Raw genomic sequence first — 19004 nt, 5'->3', positions numbered from 1 at the left:
CTATGGTACTAAGCTTCCCTAAAAATTCTAAAAGGACCCATTTTTGTTTGCTTAAATGTGAAAATCCAAACAATTAAAAGAGAGAGTTGGGTTAGGAAGTTCTGTAGTAAAGGTTTTGTAAGTCTTGCAGATAAGAACAAAACACTTATTCCTGATTTGTGGGGTTTTTTTCTCTATTTTTATAGTAGTAAAAATTTGTATTATCATAATGTACTTTTGACTCATTGGAAGCAATTCCCTGAACCACTAAATTATTACTTTCCTATTGACGTAACTGGAAAGCCATTTATTGTCAGGTTTTTGGGGGGGTTTTTTGGTACTGGGGATCAAACTCAGGTCCTTGTGCTTGTGCAGCAGGCGGTGGAACCACTGAGCTAAATCCCTGGCCCTACTGTCAGTTTTATGAAAGGAAACCAGATCTGAATTTTCCAAATCCTGAGTTCTCTTCTGACTGGGTATATGTTAAATGTTGCCCATTGTAGTCAGGGTTTAGGCAAGGGAATACATTTAATACAGGACATATAACTTGTAGGATTATTTTATGATATTTACACAAAAAGTCAAATACAGAGGAGTGCAAGAGATTAACCTCACACTAGAGGCCCAAAGAATCCAGCCAGTGGTCTGGAGCCCACAGCAGTGTCTCATGTTTGTCCGTATTGAGGATCTGCACCCTTAGGCCCAAAGGCCAGTGGTGGAAGCCAGAAAACCTGGGATGAAGGATTTCTGCCACCAGGCTGAGGTATCGATACTAGAGCCAAGAAGTGACACTCACAGTGAAGAACTCCACTGATAAGAACAGCAGCCATTCCTAGTGACAGCGAGGCCCCAGCTCCTCCTTCAGGGGAACAGCCAAATTAGCACCAAAAAACCCAGCCGCAACAAGCTTCTAGAAAATCAACAGCCCCGTGATCTTCCCCTCCAGTTCTCTTTTTATGGCTATTGGCAACAATCCTCAGGTGGATCGTCCACACCGAGATTATGCTGATTCATTTAGCTGGGTGTTACAAGTTGACCATTAGTTAATCCACCACACTGCCTTTTAAAGTATGACTTATTTAATAGCTCAAATTAAATACATTAACTCTAGTAATACTGACAAAAGAAAGCCCTTTCTGCTGTTCTATTTTCTCCAGAGTACTTACCACCTTCTAAGATATTCAGTGATTTACTTCTTATATTTGTTGATTGTCTAACAATGCAAGTTCCTTAAGGGTAGGGCTTTTTGTCTTGTTGGTGTTCTCCAAATGACTAGCACAGTGTCTGGCATATAGTAACTGATCAATAGTTTTAGAATTAATAAATAAAAAACTGGACATATTAAGCAAATGCTCCTAAATGAAATAAGGGTATTTATCTTATTTGTATTTATTTCCCTTATATTTCAGCCTAATGAGTTGTCTTACTGTAGGCATGAAAGACTATCTATGCTTTTTGTTTTTTATTAATCAATTATTCCAAACCTTTTTTTCCTCTCCACAACACCAGTTAAATTTTGAGGAGCCTTATATTTGAGGAGTCTTATATTTCAGAGTTGAAGTAGACCTTAGGAACTATTTAAAGGTGAGGCTCAAGCCTTCAGAATCCCCCAAGGACTTTGTTGAAAGATCCCCACCCATCCCACCATTGATTTAGATCCCTTTGTTCAAGTAATTTATAGTCAAGAAGGGAAAATGTGATAAGATAATTAACTCATGATTACAGTATGGCACTACAGCTATGATCATGATGTTATTGGAACCACAGGGTGATACATATATAGTAAATTAATCAGTACTTGGGATGAATTTTAGTGAAGAAGCAGAAACTGCTAGATGAAGATGAGGAACAGTGCATCATTTCACACAGAGTAGTCTTTTGAAAATCTGGTGGTATTGTGGCTTGAGGGAGGAGGGCCTCACAGGATTACAGATGTAGACTGAGGATCAAAATATGAAGATACTATGGTTGGAAGTATCTCTCAAATGCCTGTGTTAAAGGCTTGGTCACCAGCCTGTGATGCTACTGGGAGGTGGTGGAATATTTAAGAGATGAGGCCAAGTGGAAGAAAGTTAGGTCATTGGGATAGTGCTGCTGAAGGGGACACTGGGACTCTGCCTATCCTATCTCTCTGCTTCTGGCCACCCTGAGGCTCCACTACTCGCTTGCCATCATGATGTTCTTCCTTACCACAGCCTTACAGCAACAGAACCAACCAATCATGGACTGAAACTTCAGAAATTCTGAGCCAAAATTAACTTTCCCTCCTTTTCAATTTTTTTTTTGAGACAAGGTCTGACTAAGTCTCTAAATTCCCTGGCCTGGGATTGAATTTGCAATCCTCCTGCCTCAGTCTCCTGGAGTGTTGGGATTACAGGCATACATCACCTCAACCAGTTTACTTTCTCTTCTTTTAGGCCGATTTGTCTCAGGTATTTGTTACAGTGATGGGAACCAACTAACAGAAGAGTTTTGTGTTCTAAATAGGGAGTTTAAATTTTATCTTAAAACAAGGGGAAACCACTGGGCATAGTGGCCCATGCCTGAAGTCTTAGCTAATTAGGAAACTGAAACAGGAGGACCAACTGAGCCCAGGAGTTTGACACTAGCCTGGGCAACATAGCAAGACCCCATCTCAAAACAACCAACCGACCAAACAAACAAAACGGAAAAAACAGAACTATGGCCACAGTAGTTATGAATATATTTAAATTTTAGAAATACCTGCAGAATAGACTGGTTGTGGTTAAGGCAGATGGAGGCAGGGAGGTCAGTGGAAAGGCTATTGTAGTATGAAAGGAGATAAGTGATGCGGGCTGATTCAAAAGTCACCCAGAAGGCTAAATCTACAATGACTGCATGTTGGGATTAGTGAGAAGTCTTGAAGTTCCTACTCTCTTCTCCCCTCACATTCCTGGTCTAGGAGCTGTGTGAATGCTGGAGTTATTAACATACGCAGAAAAAAGAGGAGAAGGAACAGATTTTCAGGCAAAGATGATGAGCTCCATTTTGGACATGCTGACACTGCAGTGGTGTGACTTTCCAGAACAGCATGGTCAGCACCTAGGAACTCATTAGGACAAATTTTTCTAATGGAACTCTCGGCCAATAACCCCTGCAGGGATTCTACTGCGTACTAGTTTAGAATCACTTTGGGGAATCATTAGCCAACTATGAGACTTGCCTAGGGTCACATGGTAAAATAAAGCCAGAACTGAGGTTGCTGTTCCTCTGTGTTCCTACCTCTGTACTATTCAGAGTATCTCTTAAGTAAGCCTCTTATTTCACATAAAGAAAAAATTTCTAATTCAAAATATAGCTTCATACAACAAGTTTTTACTCAAATCCTGACGATAATTCATTTTTAGGGTCCTTATATTCTCATTAATTTGTCAATGGCGATGTGCAACGTGAAACTCCCTCTTGTCCCCAATATATACATACTTCCTAACAACTTTTTCTTTTTTACTTCTCTGATTTATCTTTTTTTTTTGGTACTGGGGCTCAAACTCTGGACCTTGCGCTTGCAAGGCAGCGGAACCACTGAGCTAAATCCCTGTCCCCCTTCTCTGTTTTATTTTAATCAATAGTAACTTGTCTGTTTCCATTTTTGTTTTGTTTTGCCTTGCTGGGGATTAAACTCAGGGCCTCACACACACTAGCCAAGTGCCCTACCACTGAGCAACATCCCTTGCATTACCTCCATTCTTAATAAGCAGACCTTAGTTTATGGCACTCAGTTCCATCCACTACCATCAACATCACTCTGAACATCATGTACAACAGCAACTCCACCTCCCCCGGAGGACAGGTCCTCTTATTCAAGGTGCTAAGACCCTCTACAGGCTCTCTTCTCATCAATGCTGGCAAAGAAGGACTTATTTGTGGCTAGGATCTTAATTCAATTTTTGTTTTTTACATAAACAAACTGAATTTTCCTCTACAGTCTTCCAGACTCCCTTCTAAATAGTGCATTGTCTTGTCTTGGGTTAATATTAAGAGGTTTTCCCTTAAATCCCAGTAATAGTGCTACTCTTGGAAAGATGACTAAATTTCACTCATTTAGCAAACAGTTACTTAGTTCTTACATGCTGCAGAACTTTGCATGTTTACAGTATGAGAATGTATGAATTATTCTTAAACATCTCCTGCTTATACAACTTGATAATCCAGTAACATGACAGATAAGTGTGAAAATCATTACAAATGTAATAGCCCCTGGCTCATAATAAATGACAGTGGAAGAAATGATGGACTCAGAATTCATTCCAACCTCTTCGTAAGCTCTTTGTACTGCAGGGACTACATAGCTAAAAACTACATGTCTGAGCTAGGCATGGTGGTATATACCTGTAATCCCAGCACTCTGGAAATCTGAGGCAGGAGGATCACAAGTTCGAGCCCAGCCTGCACAATTTTACTATTTAGCAAGACCCTACCTCAAAAAAAAAGATAAAATTTAAAAAGAGCTGGGAATACAGCTCAGTGTAAAGGCCCTAGATTCAATCCCCAGCACAAACACACACACACAGGCACACACACACACCCCTACATTTCTCAGACACTCCTACATAGAGATCTACACCTGAATTTGGCTCTACCAATTAGATGCATTCACAGATTTAAAGGAGGACGTATACAAAAGAGCTTGTTCCTGTTGCTTCTGCTATTCTTTCCTCTGCTGGTGAGCACACTTGTGGAAATGTTGGATCTTTCTGTAGCAACATTCAGCTGTACCATAATAGGTGCACAAGTACTGACGAGTTGGTGGTGGCAACTTAGCTGATAGGCCAATTCTACTTGCTCCCCTTGTGAGTCACTTCAGAGGAGCTGTTCTAAAAGTTATTCCTGTAGACTCAGCCTACAGGCTGTTTGTCTAATCGCCCAATTCTTGGGAACACCCAATTGCTATATGAAAGGCATTTATGCTTGAAATAGCTAGGGTGACTTCAAATTCCCGAAGCTGAGTTGGGGGTAGTGGGGCACATCTATAATCTCAGCACTTGGGAGGCTGAGGCAGGAGGACTGCCAGAAATTTGAGGCCAGTCTGAGCTATATAAATTAGCCTGAACTACAAAGCAAGACCTTGTCTCAGAGCAAACAACCAACCAAATTACTGCACCTGCGCCCCAGCTGGTGGGGTTTTACTACTGGTGAAAGGAAGTAAGGGACTGAGGAAAGTAGGCAGCCGTGTAGGATCACAACTATCAGGCGAGACCAAGAAGGCCTTACCAAGAAGGGCACCAAGACAATGGTGCTTGAAATAGTCCTTGCTACATAAACAGGATTGGACAAAAATGAAGGAGCAGCATGGAGCCTGAAGATAAAGTATGCACAAAGGTATAGTAGAGTTTTGAAAGCCCATAAGTGATTGGCCTAGTTTTTTGCTAAAGTACTGAGTATGCTTATTTGGAATAGTAAGTTTTTTTGGTTTTCTTTTTTTTTTCGTGGTTCCGGGGATCAAACTCAGGACCTTGTGCTTGCCAGGCAGGCATGGCATGGAATACTAAGTTTTGACCAGAGTCTCAAGGATTTTAAGTGGTTAGGATAAACAGTTTAAATTAATTCAGCAAAGTACTGAAGTTTTTGAGTAGAGTAAGGCCAATATCAGATATGACTCCTTAAGAATGGCTTAGAGTGGAAAATCAAGATATAAGATTAGAAGGCTACTGCAAAAGGATGCATGAGAAAAATGTGATTTAGAAAGTGTAAACAAAGGGGATATACACAAGAGACTGCAGAGAGAGAATTTATATGACTTGACAATTGATGGAATATACAGAGTCCACCAAAAAAATGTATACACACTTTAGCCATTCACCATACTAATAAATGTCTGGAAGCTAATGGCCACCACTTTGAGCACTTCTTGTAAATGCAGAGGCCAAAGGTAACTTGTATTTCTGTTTTGTTTTTTTTTTGGTACCGGGGATCAAACTCAGGTCCTTGTGCTTATGAGGCAGGTGCAGTGCCACTGAGCTAAATCTCTGGCTCAAGGGTAAACTTGTATTAACCTTATGATGTCTCATTAAATTTAGTATTAAAATGTTTATACAAGTTTTTCTTTTCCTGATGTACACATTTTTTGGCAGACTGTGTATACAGACAAGGGGAAAGAAGTTAAAGATGACTGGGGACGGTGGTGACATTAACGCAAAGAGGGAACAGAGGATGAGTGGGCTCCAGCCCAGCACAGAGAGTCTGGCTTTGGACTTACTGAACATGGAGTAACGGCAAGCTACATGAGAGTGTCTATAAGGCATCTCGAAATGCACAGATGGGGCCGAGCAGAGAAGACAACCATATTGCACTTGGAAACTTAACATCTGATAAGAATTTATCTAAAATAGTAATGAAAAAGTAATTAGCTCTACAGCCTTCCTACTTCTGTAGCTCTTCTTCATCCTCTTGTGGACTTTCCTTCCCTGATTGCCCTTCAATTACCAGCTTTTCTTAGAGTTCTTTCCTCACTCCTCCCCTTCTCACATTATCCACCTTCCTCTATGGAGCTTCTACTGCCATCATGGATTCATTACTTCCAGATCTGTATCTCCAGCCCAGATCCCTCTCTACAACACACCAGACCTGTTTATCTCCTCTGCTTACTGGAAATCTTCACAGAACTGCCTCCAAGTGCTTCACAAACAACAAGACCCAAATTAAACTGATCACTGTCCTCCCTCCAGGAATGGAACCATAATCCATTCAACTACCCAAGCAAGAACCTGGGGATCAGGAGACATTCTCCACTCATTCATCCCTTTCCATCACTACCATCCCCTAATCCAACCCATAACCAGTCTCACAAATATCTCCTAAACCGATTCTCTCCTCTCTACTCCCACCATCCTGCTTCAGGCTGCTATCACCTATCACCTAAATGACCACAAATGCCTCCCCACGGGTCTCTCAGTTTCCAGAGTCAGCCTCCTCCAAAGCACTCTCCTCTGACACCAGTGAATCTTTAGACTATGCCAATTTGAACACGTCACACCCTTGCTTATAATCCTTCTCATGTTGGCAGCATCACAAGACACCTCCAAAAATCAGTATCTTGAAACAACAAATGTTTGTTTTGCTTTTCATTACTTTGTGGTTTGACTGGGTGGTTCTTCTGGCTTGGGTAGAACCAGAAGCTGGAGGCTTGGCTGGAGGTGAGCAAAGATGGCCTCATTCACATATCTGAAAGGTGGGTCAGTGTTAGCTGGGTGATCATGGGATTTAGCCAGACTACTATTCAACCTTCAGGTCTTTTCTTAAATATTACCTCTCTGGGAAGTCTTCTTTGATCCTTTAAGACTAGAGTGGGTGCCTTATCACTGTGCTACTCTGCTCACTCCCAGCACAGCCCCTACCTTGTGCACTGCCCTTACCTGCGCCCATCTGCCCCTTTTGCTAGATGTAAGCTCCTGGGCAAGGACTGTTGCTTCATCACCGAAGCTTCATTTGTGGTAAAATGACAGATCTTTGGCCAGGGAAATTACTCAATATGAAGGGCATGGGCAAAAGAAAGTAAAGTAAATTAAAACTACTATTAATATGAAAAAAATCTGTTTCAAAGATTAACAGTGTTGTCTTGCCCAGGATTTAACAAAAAAGGAAGAGGATTTGCAGAAAGGTTTGGAGTCTTCTAGCTTTCATCATATCAGAAAGGGTAATAGCCTGAGAACATTCAACAAGTTGGAAATCTGTCACTGAGTAACAGAAAAGGATTGAAAATTAGATGAGGGTTGCTCCCACAAAAGAAATTATAAAACTCAGGTAAAAATGAAACCAGATGTGACATGTTTAAGGGCAATATGCCAAATTATACCAAAATTCATTTCAAAAGTCAAAAAAGATGGTTACCCAAACAGTCATCTACTTTTACTGCTTTTAATTTTATTTTATTGTGGTGCTGGAGATTGAACCCAGGACCTCAAACATTTGAGGCAAGTGCTCAATCACTGAGTCACATCCCCAGCCCTAACTCTTTTATAGATTATATGAACTGTAAGACCAGAAATAATAGGAAAATAGGACAGAAGATAACAGGTTAAAAAAAATCAGGAACTGCCGCCTGCCTTGCAAGCGCAAGGACCCGAGTTCGATGCCCTGTACCCGCCCCCCCCAACCAAAAAAAATTCAGGAACTGATGGGAGGTTAATGACGGCAGAATCAAGAAAACAGAATCCTGTTCATGCAATGAAGAGAGATTAGAATTCCCAGGAATCAACTGGCAACACCAAGATCTCTAAATAAAAGGTTAAAGTGGAGCTAGAATTTTAAAAAGTATGTAATTACCCTTTTAAGACACAGCTAGGTCTCCAGATTGCATACTCTACAAACTGAGATGACTGCCCTTCTACCATTTGATAAAAGAACAGAGTATAATTCTCAGGAGAGAATAAAGCAGGCCTCTGACTGGAGAAGTCAGGAATAGTTAAGGGTGGGGCACCATAACGAAAAGAAGGAGAGTAAATGATCTGCATATTTGGTGTTGTATTAGCTTTCCTGTCACTGGGACACAATACTTGACACCCACCATGTAAAGGAGAAGAGACTTAAACTGCCTCAAGGTTTCAGGGGATTCAGTCCAGGATAAGCTGACACCAAGGCAGAAACATCACAGTGAAAGGGCTATGCAAAGTGGCAAAGAAGAGATGCTTAGTTCATGGCAGCAGGGAAGCAGAGCCAAGGAATAGTACCACAGAGCACAAGGTCAGGGTCCAGATATAGTACCCAACATTACATGTTCATGACACATTCCAAAGTATGTTTTGCTAATTTGTTAGGCATTTTTTTAACCAATCAAGTTGACATATCAGGTTAACAGTCACAATTTTCTTTTCTTTTTTTTTGGTACCAGGGATCAAACTCGGGACCTTGTGCTTGCAAAGCAGGTGGCGGAACCACTGAGCTAAATCCCTGGCCCTTTTTTTTCTTTTTTGAGACAGGGTTTCACTGTGTAGTTCAGGCTGGCCTTGAACTCACTAGGTAGCCTAGAATGGCCTCAAAGTCACTGTGATCTTCCTGCCTCAGCCTTTTTTCTTTCGGTACTGGGGATTGAACTCAGGACCTTGTGCTTGCAAGGCAGGCACTGCACCACCGAGCTAAATCGGCTCTTGGCCTGTTGAGTGCGGAATCACAGGTGTGTGTCACCATGCCCTACCATCACCTCCACCTGCCAGTCCTCCCACTTAGCTTCTAGAATGCTCGCAGCCAGGCCTTACCCTTTCATGTGAATTTCAGCAGATTTTTTTCCAGAAAACTTTTTTTAATTCTATGATCCAATTGAGAACACTACAATGCAGTTAGTGGTAAAGTCAGTCCTTTTAGTCTTCTACAATTTTGATAGCTTCTGAGTCTTGACTTTAATGAGCCCACTTGGGTTTTTCAATTGCCCATATTCTGTCTCTCTCTCTCTCTCTCTCTCTCTCTCTCTCTCTCTCTCTCTCTCTCCTCCTCCCCTCCCTCCCTCCGTTTTCTTTTTATATGTGGTGCTGAAGATGGAAACAGGGCTTCATGTGTGCCAGCAAGCACTCTAGTATTGAGCTACATCCCTATCCCTTTTTATATTGAGACTAGGTCTAACTCACCCACCCTTATATAGAAGCAAACAATAATAGATTACCATAAATGAATTTGGGAGCACTCCATCCCTATTAATTTCTTGGAACAGCTCAAGGAGTTCTGGTGATATAACATCCTTACAGGATTTACAGAATTCAGCTCTGAATCCATCAGGTCCTGGGCTTTTTTTAGTTGATAGATTCTTTATTGCTGGGTCAATTTTATTGCTTATGATTGGGTTGTTAAGTATATTTATTATCTTCTTGGGTTAGTTTTCATAGTTTCTATGTGTCTAGGAATCTGTCCATTTCTTCAAAATTTGCTGATATGCTGGAATATAATTTTTCAAAGTAGTTACTATCTTCTGGATTTCAACAGTGTCTGTTGTGATTTCACCTTTGTCATTTCTAATTGCACTGATGTGAGTCTTTTTTCTCTCTTGCTAAGGGCTTGCCTATTTTATTTATTCTTTCAAAGAACCAGTTCTTCGATACGTTGATTTTTTTTACATTTTTCTTTGCCTCAGTTTCACTGATTTCCGTTCTCACTTTTATAATTTCTCTCCTTAGTTTTGATTTGGAGCTGATTTGTTGCTGTTTCTCAAGTATCTTAAGATTTCTCATAAAGTTATTTATTTGAGCTCACTCTGTTTTCCTAATGTGAGCACTGATTGCAATGAATTTTCCTCTTAGAACGGCTTTCAAAGTGTCTCAGAGGTTTCACTGAGTTGTACAGTCATTGTCATTAACTTCCAGAAAATTAAAAATTTCTCCTTTGATTTCTTCTGTGACTCACTGGTTGTTCAGGAGCATTTTGTTAATTTTCCATTGGTGTTTGCCTTTTCCAAAACTTATTTTATTTATTTATTTATTTATTTATTTATTTATTTATTTATTTATTTGGTACCGGGGATTGAACTTGGGTCCTTGAGCTTGCACAGCAGGCGGTGAAATCACTGAGCTAAATCCTTGGCCTCCAAAATTTATTTTGTCGTTGATTTCTATTTTCATTGTACAGTGGTTGGATAGTATGCACAGGTGATTTCAATTCGTTTTTTTTTCTGTCTCAAAATTTATTTTTAAATTTTTTTATTTTTTTGATGTTTTTAAAAATGAATTGTATTGGTACATTTTAGTTATACAATATAATGACATTCATCATTGGAAATTTGCACCTTTACATAATCTCTCTTGGTTATATTTTCCCCATTCCCCTCCCCTCTCTTCAACCCCTCCATCCCTCCCTATTTACAAAGATTTTATTTCCTTTTTTTCATTTTCTCATATTAATTCCATTCCCTTCTTTCCTTTCCCCTACCCCTCCCACTTACCCTTCCCCTTTGCCCCTTTTCTTCCTATTTCACATTATCTATTATACCTTTTAGTCCTTATTTACACTTTCAGTTTCTCACACCAGAGAAACTATTCGGTATTTACACACGTGTGTCTATTTACTTCACTTAAGAGTAATGCCTCGATGTGCATCCATTTCGCTATAAATGTCTCTAATTTCTCTTTTGCATGGCTGAGTAGTACTCCATTTAAAAAAAACACATTTTCTTTATCCAGTCTCCAGTTGATGGGCAATTGGGCTGCTTCAAAGTTTTAGCTATTACAAATTGTGCTGCTATGAACATGGGTGCACATATATCACTGTGGTATGATTCTTTTAATGCTTTAGGAAAGATACCCAGCAGGGGAATAGCTGGGTCAAATGGGACTTCCAGTCCTAGTTCTTTGAGGTATCTCCATACTGATTTCCACAGTGGTTGCACCAGTCTACACTCCCACCAGCAGTGGAGCAGGGTTCCTCTTTCCCCACAGCCCCGCCAGCCTTTGTTACTGGTTGATTTCATGACAGCAGCCATTCTTTCTGGGGTGAGGTGGAATCTCAGCGTTGTTTTCATTTGCATCTCTCCAATGACCAGTGATGTTGCACCTTTGTTTTCCCCATTAAGTTTATTGGTACATTTTAGGTATAAAATACAGTTACATTCATCATTGGGATCTTGTACCATTACATGAGTATCTTGGTTATTTTTTTTCCCTTCCCCTGCCCTCCCTCCACCCCCTCCACCCTTCCCTATTTGCAAAGACTTTGTTCCCATTTTTTTCCTTTTCTCCTATTTTTTGTTTTCCCTTCTTTCCTTTCCCCTACCCCTCTCACTTGCCCTGCTCCGTTATACCTTTTCTTCCTATTACACAGTATCAATTATACATTTTAAAAATTACAATATCAAGATCTAGGAGATAATACCACTGAATTTACAGAATTTAAAAGGATACAGAAAGCATATTACAAAAGTCTTTTATGGATGTTGAACATTTTTTCATATGTTTATTTGCTATTTCTACTTCTTTGTCTGAGAAATGTCTGTTCATTTCAGAGGCCCACTTTTGGATTGTTTCTTTAAATTTGGGAGGTCTGATTTTTTTAAGTTCTTTACAGATTCTAGATAGGAGACCTTTCTCTGAAGAACAGCAGGAGAAAGTTTTTTCCCACATTGTAGGTTGTCTCTTCACCCTGTTGGTGGTTTCTCTTGCTGTGCAGAAGCTTTTTAATAAGAAGAGATCCCACTTGTTGATTGTTTGTGCTAGTTCACAGGCAACTGAGGTTTTGATCATAAACTATTTTCCTACACCAATGTCTTCAAGAGTTCTACCTAACTTCTGTTCCAACCAGTTCAGCATTTCTATTTTAATATTTAGATCTTTAATGCATTTTGATTTTAGTTTAGTGCATGGTGAGAGATACAGGTCTAGTTTTAGTCTTTGGCAAGTTGAAACCCAATCTTTCCAGCACCATTTATTAAAGAGGCTATCTTTCCTCCAGTGAGGGTGTTTGGCTCCTTTGTCAAAGATGAGGTGGCTGCATGAGTCTGGCGTTGTTTCTGCATCTTCTCATCTGTTCCACTGGTCCTCAGATCTCTTTCTTTGCCAGTACCATGCTGTTTTTATCACAGTAGCTGTGTAGTATAGTTTCAAGTTGGGGGTTGTGATACCCCCTACCATGTCTCTGTTGCCTAGAATTGCTTTTGCTAGTCTGGTCTCTTCTTGTTCCAAATGAATTTTTGGATTGTTTTCTCAAGGTCCATGAAGTATGTTGCTGGGATTTCAATTGGGATTGCACTGAATCTATATAGCAATTTTGAAAGTATGGCCATTTTCACTATGTTGATCCTTCCAACCAGGAGCAAGGGATGTCTTTCCATTTTCTGATATCATCTTCAATCTCTCTTTTCAGAGTGCTATAGTTTTCAGAGAAGAGGTCTTTGATTTCTTTTGTTAGGATGATTCCTAGGTATTTCAGTGTTTTGGATGCTATTGTGAAAGGAATTGTTTGCCATATTTCTCTCTCAGTGAGTCTGTTGGTTGTGTAGAGGAAAGCTATTGATTTTTGTGTGTTGACCTTGTATCCAGCTAGTTTACTGAATTTGGTTATTAAGTCTAGAAGACTTTTGGTGGAGTTCTTGGGGTCTTCTATATAGAGTATCATGTCATCTGCAAATAATGACGATTTGACTTCTTCATTCCCTATATTTATTCCTTTTCTTTCTGTTGTCTAATTGCTGTGGCTAATGTTTCCAAAACTATATTGAGGAGTGTTGATAGTGGAAAACCTTGTCTTGTTCCTGATTTTAGTGCGAAGGATTTCAGTTTTTGACCATTTAGTACGATATTGGCTGTTGGTTTTTCATAGATGGCTTTTATCAGATTGAGGTAAAGACCGTCTATTCCAATTTTTTGTAGGGTTTTATCATAAATGCATGTTGGATTTTATCAAATGCTTTTTCTGCATCTATTGAGATGATCATAAGGTTTTTGTCCTTGGCTCTATTGATATAGTGTATTACATTTATTGATTTGTGTATGTTGAACCATCCCTGGGATGAATCCCACTTGGTCAGGTTGTATGATCTTCTTGATGATCTTCTGCATTCTATTTACCAGTATCTTATTACGGATATTTGCATCTATGTTCATTAGTGAGACTGGCCTATAGTGATTTCAGTTCTTTTATATTTTCTTAAGTAGGCTTTGTGGACTAGTATATGATCTGTTTTGGAAAAAGTACCATGTGCTGCTGAAAGGAATGTATACTCTGTTGTTGAGGGGTGGAATATTCTGTATATGTCTATTAACTCCGTATGTTCAAGGGTGTGGTTCAGCTCTGAAATTTCTTTGTTTTTTGTTCAGTTGATGTGTGTCTTTTTGAAAGTGGGGTGTTAAAATCCTATACTATGATTGTGTTAGTGTTTATTTGATCTTTTAATTTCAGCTGTTTTTATTTTATGAAGATAGGTGCTCTAGTATTCAGTGCATATGTTTATCAAAGTTATCTCTTCTTGTTGGATTGTTCCTTTAACTAGCATGTAGTGACGTTTGTCTCTTCTAATCCATTTTACCATGTCTGATATTAGAATTGCTTGTTTTTGAGGTCCTGGTTGAGGAAATGTTTGAGGTCCTGGTTGAGGAAATGTTGTTTTCCAACCTTTAATTTTTAGTCTATGAACCTCTTTTTAGATTAGATGAGTTTCTGGAATGTAACAGATTGTTGGATTATGTTGGTTTTTTTTTTTTTTGATACCGGGGATTGAACTCGTGTCCTTGCGCTTGCGTAGCAGGCAGCAGGCGGCGAAACCAAGGATTCTGTTTTTTGATCCAGTCTGTTAGTCTATGTCTTTTGATTGGAGAGTAGAGGCCATTAACATTGACAGATATTACTGAGATGTGTTGGTTATTTACTATCACTACCTTATCTGTTGGTATATCATTTGTTTTACTTTTCCTGATGTTTTTGTTGTTTATCCACTGCCCTCACTAATCTCCTCTGTGTTTTTAGGTGTGTCCAATCCTATGTTTCTGTTGAGAATATTTTTGAGTATTTTCTCTAGAGCTGGCTTAGGACTCACATATCTTCTGACTAGGTCTTTTTCACGGACATACCTTTTTTCTCCATCTATTTTGAAGGATAGCTTTGCTGGGTAAGTTAATCTGGGTTGGAAGTTATTTGCTCTTAGGGCATGAAATGCTTCACTCCATACTCTTCTGGCCTTCAGGGTTTGTGCTGAGAAGTCCACTGTGTTTCTAACTGGTTTACCTTTATATTTGATTTTTTGTTTTTCCCTGGCTGCCTTTAAAATTCTGGGTTTTTTGCTGGATATCTGCAAATTTAATGAGAATATCCCTTGATGACCTTCTCCTTTCATCATAACTGTTTATAGCGTTCTATAAGCAGTGCTTACTTGTACTTTAAAATCTTTTCTTACATTTGGCAAATTTTCTTCAAAAATTTCTGTAAGCATGTTGGTGAATCCATCTGTATAAACTTACAGCTTTTCTCTAACTCCAATTAGCCTTCGATTGGTTTTTGTTGTTGTTGTCATCTAGTAGCTACTAGATAGTCTTCTCTTGTCCTCTTATTTTCTTTTTTACTTCTTTGAGCTCTTTATTGTAATTCACTATTTTGTCCTCAATATCAGACATTTTGTCTTCACACTGGTCATTTCTGCTATGTATGAATTTTACACTGTTTTTTTCAGGTTTTGGGGTTTTTTTGTTTTTTTTGTACCAGGGATCGAATTCAGGACCTTGCTCTTGCGAGGCAGGTGGGGGAACCACTGAGCTAAATCCCCGGCCCTTTTTCAGGTATTTTTGTCTCATACCTTTTTGAGGATTTCACATCCTTGTTGAATATGTCATTCAAATTTTGAACTGTTTTGGTTAGCTTGTCTAGTTTTTTACCCATTCTCCCGAAATTCACCACGGGCATATTGAGTGTCATTGCTGTAAACTTTTGGTTCATTTCCTCTCTGAATTCATCTATTTTCTTCATCCCTTCTAAGAACTTTTCACAGATTTCTGCTATCTGGTATTTATTCTCTTCTCCCTTTTGTGATCCCTTGCTGTCTTGGGAGAGTTGAGGGGGGCGGCTTGATCTTCTATTTCCTTGTTTCCCCATTCTCCTACTTGTAAAATATATATATATATATATATATAGAGAGAGAGAGAGAGAGAGAGAGAGAGAGAGAGAGAGAGAGAGAGAGAGATCTACCTTTCAAAAAATTCTATGTGTCCTCTTTTTTCTCCTCCCCGCTTTTGGGGGGAGGGGATACTATCAGCTGGGAACTAGAGAAGTGAGGACAGTATGTGGTTATATGTAGGATGTTACCTCTCCATGAAAAATTTTCAGCTTTGTATGTCCAGTTCTAGTATTTACTACTTCTGTTATTTCAACTCTGTCTCTATATTTTGCTGCAAAGAATTGCTTCAATTTTTTTTTAAATTTTGTTTTATCCTATTCCTGCACCTCAAACTCTCTCCCCTCCCTATGTACAAAAGGTTTGTTTCCATTCCTCTATTTTCACTTTTTTCCTTGTCCCTTCCTTTTCTTCCTTCCTCCTCCCTTGTTCTCCTTTTCATTTGAACATTTTCTTCCCATTTCCCATATCTATTCTACATTTTAGTCCTTATTTCTATTCTTGGTTTCTCACACCAGAGAAACAATGCGGTATTTAAACATGTATGTCCGATTTATTTCACTTAGGAGTATGGTATCAAGGTCCATCCATTTAGCTATAAATGTGTGAAGCTCATTCTTCTTTATGGCAGACTAGTACTCCATTATATAAAAAACTACATCTTCTTTACCTATTCATCAGTTGATGGGCATTTGGGCTGTTTCTAAGATTCAGCTATTGCATACCGTGCTGCTATAAACATGGGTGTGCATATATCGCTGTGGTATGATGCTTTTAATTCTTTTGGGAAAATACCAAGAAGAGGTATAGTTGGGTCAAATGGGACCTCTAGTTTTAGTTTTTTGAGAAATCTCCACACTGATTTCCACAGTGGTTGCACCAGTCTACACTCCCACCAGTAGTGGAGCAGGGTTCCTTTTTCCCCACAGCCCCTCCAGCATTTGTTATTGGTTGATTTCTTGATAGCAGCCATTCCTTCTGGAGTGAGATGGAATCTCAGCATTGTTTTAATTTGGATTTCATGAATGGCCAGTGATGCTGAACATTTTTTCATATATTTATGTCCTGTTTCTAATTCTTCATCTGAGAAGTGTCTTTTCATTTTAGATGCCCATTTTTTGATTGGGTCTTGAAATTTGGGGGGGGCTGATTTTTTGAGTTCTTTATATTTTCCAGATAATAGTCCTTTATCTGAATAGCTGGTAAAATTATTTTCCCACAGTGTGGGTTGTCTCTTTACTGTGATGGTGGTTTCTCTTGCTGTGCAAAAGCTTTTTAATAAGATGAGGTCCCTGTCGTTAATTCTTTGTAGTATTTCCCATGTGGTCTGGGTTTTGTTCATGAAGTCTTTGCCCACTCCTATGTCCTCAAGTGTTCTGCCTATTCTCTCTTCCAGAAGATTTAGTTTTTCTGTTTTAACATTTAGATTTTTGATCCATTTAGATTTTAAGGTTAGTACATGGTGAAAGATATGGGTCTAGTTTCAATCTTCAGCATGTGGAAAGCCAGTTTTTCCAGCACCATTTATTAAAGAGGCTGTCTTTCTTCCAGTGAAGCTGTTTGGCTCCTTTGTCAAAGATGAGGTGGCTGAGTGTGTCTGGAGTTGTTTCTGCATCCTCTAGTGTGCTTCACTGATCCTCTGGTCTGTTCTTTTGCCAGTACAATGCTGTTTTTTTTTTTTTTAATCACAGTAGCTTTGTAGTATAATTCAAAGTCAGGGATTGTGATATCCCCTGCCTTGTTTTTGTTGCCCAGAAGTGCAATTCTATTCTAGGTCTCTTCTGGTTCCAAATGAATTTTAGGACTGTCTTTTCTACTTCTGTGAGATATGCTGTTGAAATTTTGATTGGGATTGAATTGTATCTGTATAACAATTTTGGAAGTATGGCCATTTTCACTATATTGGTTCTGCCTATCCAAGAACAAGGGATATCTTTTCATTTTCTGTTATCCTCTTTGATCTTTTTCAGAGTGCTATAGTTTTCAATGTAGAGGTCTTTTACTTCCTTCATTAGATTGATTCCTAGGTATTTCATTTTTTTTGGATTCTATTGTGAAAGGGACTGTTTCTCTAATTTCTCTCTCTGTGAGTATGTTATTTGTGTACAAGAAGGCTATTGATTTTTGAGTGTTAACTTTGCATCCAGCTATGCCACTGAATTTGCTTATCAAATCTAAAAGTCTTTTGGTGGAGTTTTTGGGATCTCGTATTTAGAGTATCATGTCATCCACAAATAATGATAGTTTAACTTCTTCCTTTCCTATCCTTATTCCTTTTATTTATTTCCCTTGTCTAATTGCTCTGGCTAGTGTTTCTAGAACTATATTGAACAAGAGTGGTGACAGTGGACATCCTTGTCCTGTTCCTGATTTTAGAGTGAAAGTTTTCAGTTTTTGTCCATTTAGTATGATGTTCACTGTTGGTTTGTCATACATGGCTTTTATCAGATTGAGATAAAGACCATCTATACCAATTTTCTGTAGTTTTTTTTTCCTGTACAGTTTTTATCTTTTTTTTTTTATAACTTTTTTCCCAGTACCAAGAATCGAACTCAGGACCTTGCACTTTCCAGGCAGGCACGGCACCACTGAGCTAAACCCTTGGCCCCTAAGAATTACTTCAATTTATAACAGCATCCACAGATTCAATCTTACAACATTTCTATAAGATAATCCTTGCAGTTACTCTTCCCTCCCTTTGTCTATTCTCTAGATGAGGGAGAGAACCTGGATATATATTAAATCAGAGCCAATAAAACCAGAAATACACAAGAGTAACAACCTAATATGCACCTGAAACCAAAAAAGAACATAATCCCACATCACTAAATAACTTAAGAAACATACAAAAACTTAAACCAATAACATGTCCAATGTTGCTGGGTAGAGGAACACTGATTAGATATTTCAATTAGCCATTGTATATGGGATTCCCATTAGCTTCTTTGCCAGAGAATCTGAGTGTTCATACCTCAATTACTCCTATGGTCTCTCCACCGCAAAACTGAGGTTAACTCAGACTCAAGACCTCTTTCTGCCAGGTTGCAGGTATCCTTGGAGAGTCTGTTCAAGTCTGAGTTATTGGGTTAGGAACTCTTGCTGTCCCTCTCCCTGGGTGTGATGGTGGGTTCAGCAGACAAATTCACTGGCACTCACTTGTCCACTGAGTAAGGATTATTCCTATAGAATCAATTCAACTACAACAGTAACAGGCTAATCTGTTGCAGTGGAAACTATCAGGGCTAGCTGAGAAATAACATACTTAAAGACCCAGTATCACCCTGTTACAAAAACACCAGATAAAGACCCAACTAAAGAAGAGAACTATAGGCCAATCTCTTTAATGAACATAGATGCAAAGATCCTCAACAAGATATTAGTAAATATAATGCAGCACATTATCAAAAAGATCATACACTATGATCAAGTAGGTTTCATCCCAGAGATCCAAGGATGGTTCAACATACTTAAGTCTATAAATGTAATACATCAA

The 19004-nt window shown here is 39.0% G+C and overlaps 1 protein-coding gene across 5 annotated transcripts in view; it reads right to left on the bottom strand.

Annotated features, from left to right (window-relative positions):
• The window catches only part of Metap1d (methionyl aminopeptidase type 1D, mitochondrial), a 95216-nt gene that overhangs the window by 54981 nt on the left and 21231 nt on the right, over window positions 1-19004 (bottom strand). Inside the window, exon 1 of one of the 5 annotated variants that reach the window (XM_013076984.3) lies at window positions 776-1078. The exons of the other annotated variants lie outside the window; for them this stretch is intronic. Within the exon in view, the coding sequence (XP_012932438.1) occupies window positions 776-809 (34 nt within the window). The 5' untranslated portion in view covers window positions 810-1078. Of the gene's footprint in view, window positions 1-775; window positions 1079-19004 lie in introns of those variants that run through there. 5 annotated transcript variants of the gene reach the window in all.

The sequence above is a fragment of the Heterocephalus glaber genome, unplaced genomic scaffold (genome assembly GCF_053883595.1).
Source record: "Heterocephalus glaber isolate CG9 unplaced genomic scaffold, H.glaber_assembly_v1.0 deba00000347, whole genome shotgun sequence".
Lineage (NCBI taxonomy): Eukaryota > Metazoa > Chordata > Mammalia > Rodentia > Bathyergidae > Heterocephalus > Heterocephalus glaber.
The sequence above is the reverse complement of the archived record's forward strand: the minus strand, read 5'-3'. Positions and strand labels throughout refer to the sequence as shown.